The sequence below is a fragment of the Morone saxatilis genome, unplaced genomic scaffold, assembly GCF_004916995.1.
Source record: "Morone saxatilis isolate NCDOM2014 unplaced genomic scaffold, NCSU_SB_2.0 Contig9, whole genome shotgun sequence".
Classification (NCBI taxonomy): Eukaryota; Metazoa; Chordata; class Actinopteri; family Moronidae; genus Morone; species Morone saxatilis.
In genome coordinates, this window is record NW_023340268.1 from 4,126,575 (window position 1) to 4,130,708 (window position 4,134).

A 4,134-nucleotide genomic window follows, 5' to 3' on the forward strand; every position below is an offset into this window, starting at 1 on the left:
TCTTTGTTGGTTTTCCTTTATTTGGTCAAACTTCCACCACATACACGTGAATCCCAGTAAAAAGACGACAAAGTCTTTTATAAGTTTAAACGTTTTTATGAACTAATTGTTTTCATTATGCCAGATTATGCCAGCACCCCTACGTCCAGCCCCCACGGTAAAGCTGTCAGATTTTAGTTAGTTATTTTTAACTGGGCTGCAGATGTGAATTAGCCTTTTAGCAAAGTCTTTACATCAAACTGATTATTGATGTGATGTTTTTCACTATTTTTGTCTATTTTCTATTCTGAAAACTAACTTTAAAACTAATCAGATTATTCAATTATCAACAAATTGTTAATTGCAGCCCTAATAGTGACAGACTGACTCTTTAATATCCACTAGGAAGTTGTTTGATTAAATTTGTCACACAATATGTTGAAACTTACACAGAATTAGTTTCCATCACAATGAATTAGTAAAAAAAAAAAAAAGTAATTAGATACAATATACAGTGACTGTACATATTTCATTATAAATAGTCCATTTCTGATGTTTCAAGGTGCTTTGTGACGTAGTCTAATATCATTTTTTCATTCCCAGAATCCTTCAGGTAAAAATGAGATCCATCGAGCATCCTGACGGTGAAATCTCCCGACGTGATGCTTTTCCACGCTGTTGATAAAACACAGGAACATGATTAATGACATATAAACATGGAGACGACTTACAGACAACAGGTTTCTTTCTCTTGGACACTTTATGTTATTTGGCACATCCTTTAACTCCTATTCAGTCTCCTAAACTAGATGAATCTGCAGAGACCAAATGTTGCGTAATTTCTGATACTGAGCTTCCAGAAACCTGCATAAGCTCTGCCTATAATAGAGGTAGAGTGAGTGTAAACATCAGAGGACTGACCTTGTAAGTCATGAGGAATGTCATCCTTTCCATCAAAACAAGTGACGGGGCAGGAGAGGAGTGGACTGTCGGGCTTGTTACATCTGCAGGAAAGACAGCAACTTCAATGAAATGAATGGTTAAAAAACTGCTTATATTAAGTAAGAAAGTAGTCAGCGCACCTGTAGTTCTCCACAACGTGCAGGTCGGCCTTCAGGGCGGGAAGGAAGAGCTTCAGGACTTCGGGGTTTGCCAGCAGCTCAGGAGGAGTTCCTCCAATCGAACTCATCCACATGAGAAAATCTTCATCGGATAAGTCGCTTCTCTTTGGGGCTTTTATACGCGTCTCTGACTAAAAGATAAAAGATAGTGTGTTAATGGTATATCATCAACAACAAGGACTCAGAACTATCAGTGTTTGTTTGTTCCAGTTGTGTACAGAAGGAACCAGATGTTTTGGTCCAATCATCAGGTATGATCTATGTAATAAAGTGAGTGCATGTGAAATCTACTTCCATCTCAGTTTACAGGTTTGTTTTGCTCATTATGCACCTGCCATTTAACATTTAATGGTGTATTTCAAGATCTTCCTCTATATATTACCAAAGATATTAAATGAAGACGTTGTTGACAGTGGTGGATGTTGGAGGGCGTTGAACTTTGTTATTTATCTTTGGGCAGTAAAGACATCACAACTGAACCGAATGACCAAATTATTAAAATGATTTCAAGCAGGCACATTTGCAGCCTCACAATGCAGGTTCAGTTAATTGGTCTCGGATTATTTTTTAATAAATAACCAGTTTATCCAAATTGCTTTTATTTGCAGAACATCATAAGGAATATAACTCTCATTGTGAGCAAGTAAGAAATATAAAATATTATGGCCTGTAATTAGTATTTAGACAGCTCGACATGGGAACAAATTGAACTGAAAATCTGGACATTAGTGCACTCAGGGGCGGATCTAGAGCAACAATCACAGGGTGGCAACAAGGTGGTATGAAGACTTTAACGGGTGGCTGATTTAATCTATTATATATCTATTATAGTTTTTTTTAATCATTCATCTAATATTTTCTTGAAAAGACCCACAATTAAGATATTTTAACAGAAAAACATTACATTATTGAGACTTCAGACATGTTTCAAAATACTTCTTTCATTAAATTTAAGCCAATCATTTAGTCTAAAACGTGTCCATAGCAGATTATTCATTTATATTTCATAATTTCTTATTTTCTTTCTTATTTTTCAATTTCATAATGATGGCTCCTATTTAGGTGAGCTAAATATGCAACACAAGTCTTACATGTCACTGATTGTAACACGGGGCTTTTATCCTTTGCTTGAATGGCCACTCTTGGGGCATAAATTAAGAGTATACCCCCCCCGCTCCCCTCCATACACCCACTGTACCTGTGGTTAAACGTAATAAATGAACTCACATATGGTGCAGAGGCACCAGACAGGAAGATGTGAACCGGTTCGAGGTTGTGCAATCTCTTCAGAGCATCTGCCACAGCGAAACTCGTGAAGGCACCAAAACTAAAAACAGATCAGGACAGTGCGAACGTTAAAAGAAAAGAAAGTTGTACGTGGTGGAATAAAAACAGAGAAACACAAAGAAGCTGTGATAACTGAGCTGTGGTGTCATTACAGATATGATTCTACCGTCATCGTACCTGTGGCCAAACAGAGCAAACGGCTTCTCCTTCAGCAACGGCAACAACACGCCGATAACCTCGTCCACAATCTGCTGCATGTTCTGAAAGAACGGCTCTTTGGCTCGACTCTCTCTGCCTGGCAGCTTGACAGCAAACACTGAAAGAGACAGAAGGAGGGTTCCGAAACACTGCAGGTAGAAATATCATCACACCGTAACATGTGTACACTTTGTTCTCACAGTGCAAGGACATCAAGTTCAAGTTCCTCCATCATTTGTTTTCTTTTTACTGTAGGTGAAAGGTTACATTAACAGTTACAAACCTCAGAGACAGTTTGAATATAGAGCTTAACAGTGCAGAGTGAAGCACTTTCAGGGCTGCACGATATTGTGATACTGCTATATGATTCACAAGATCATTTTTGAATCACAATCTTTCATTTTCACTGAAAAAAGAACTAATAAAATTAAGATGTTGTGACATTTTTGGGCTGGAGAACAAAGTTTGTAGGCCAGGACATCTCTACTGCTCTACATTATAAAGCTGCTTTGTCACCGATTTAAAAAAATAATAATAATAATTACAGCTCCTGTGATTTAGATATTGCACCTGGCCATATTTCTGCAGCCCTCAGCACTCATACCACCTCCTCCAGGTGCGTTACCTTCTATGGAGCTGTTGAGGACGTTGCCCCAGCGTGCGTAGTGTATGGACCCTCCACCTGCCCAGGGGAAGCATATCAGCCTGCTCACGGCATCCGGCCTTCTCTTGAAACAGTTGATCACCTTCTCCATCTTAATGCAACAGAAAGGGGCGAAGAGCTAACACTGATTCACATCTGCAGGGCCTGAAGTCTGTGCTCCTACTTCTGTTGGAGGAGAAAACACACATCAAGCAACAGAACAACTCACCTGGAAGCAAAGGTTGTTTAACACTATGTCAGGGAGGGTTATACAGATGTTAAGGCACACCTGTTTGTTGCTTTCAGCTCCATCAACTTCTAGAAAAAGCAGTGGTTGCCCCTCATGCTGAAGTGAACTAGTTCCTGGTTATTTTCTTCTGTGGTTTCATGTATGAGAGCTGTTGTAGAAGTTCTATCTGTGGATTCTGGAGACATCTACAGTGTGGAGTGTGTATGTCCGTGCACTCAGTTCAAACACTCATTAGACGCTGCGTCCTTTACCGGTTCCTGACGTGTTTGTGTAATAATGTTCTTGTGGTACCTGGATGGATGGACAGGAGTTTGATTCAACACAGGACGTAAATACAAACATAGAGAAAAGTTTCTCGGAAGTGACGTTGTTGTTCTACAGTTGGTATTTCCTGACGGGTTTCCCTCTGTAGAGGAGGAGGAGGAGGAGGGTTTGGTCAAGTTAGACAATATTAAACAGCGCAATACCGGAAATCCCACGACAAAAAATACTCAAGTAGAAGTCCAACATTCAAAATTGTATTCAAGTAAAGTTAGTTAGAAGCATTCAATCATCAGAATAACTTACTTAAAGTATCAAAAGTTTGTACTAATAATGTGTGTGTATATATATATATATATATATATATATATAATAATACAATGTATTATATTATT

The 4,134-nt window shown here is 38.7% G+C and overlaps 1 protein-coding gene across 3 annotated transcripts; it reads right to left on the reverse strand.

Annotated features, from left to right (window-relative positions):
- Positions 1-6: 6 nt before the first annotated feature.
- Positions 7-3,820, reverse strand: olah (oleoyl-ACP hydrolase). 3 transcript variants are annotated; one of them, XM_035681819.1, is made up of 7 exons: positions 3,458-3,820; positions 3,211-3,340; positions 2,565-2,703; positions 2,328-2,427; positions 1,062-1,231; positions 901-983; positions 7-654 (listed from the first exon to the last, which is right to left on the reverse strand). In XM_035681819.1, the coding sequence occupies exons 2-7, from the start codon at positions 3,338-3,340 to the stop codon at positions 512-514; spliced, it is 765 nt and encodes a 254-aa protein (XP_035537712.1). In that variant the 5' UTR covers positions 3,458-3,820; the 3' UTR covers positions 7-511. The 3 variants fall into 3 exon arrangements, with proteins under 3 accessions (XP_035537712.1, XP_035537711.1, XP_035537710.1); XM_035681818.1 differs by having other exon boundaries at positions 3,211-3,411; positions 3,518-3,819; XM_035681817.1 differs by having other exon boundaries at positions 3,211-3,414; positions 3,518-3,816.
- Between the last annotated feature and the right edge of the window lie 314 nt (positions 3,821-4,134).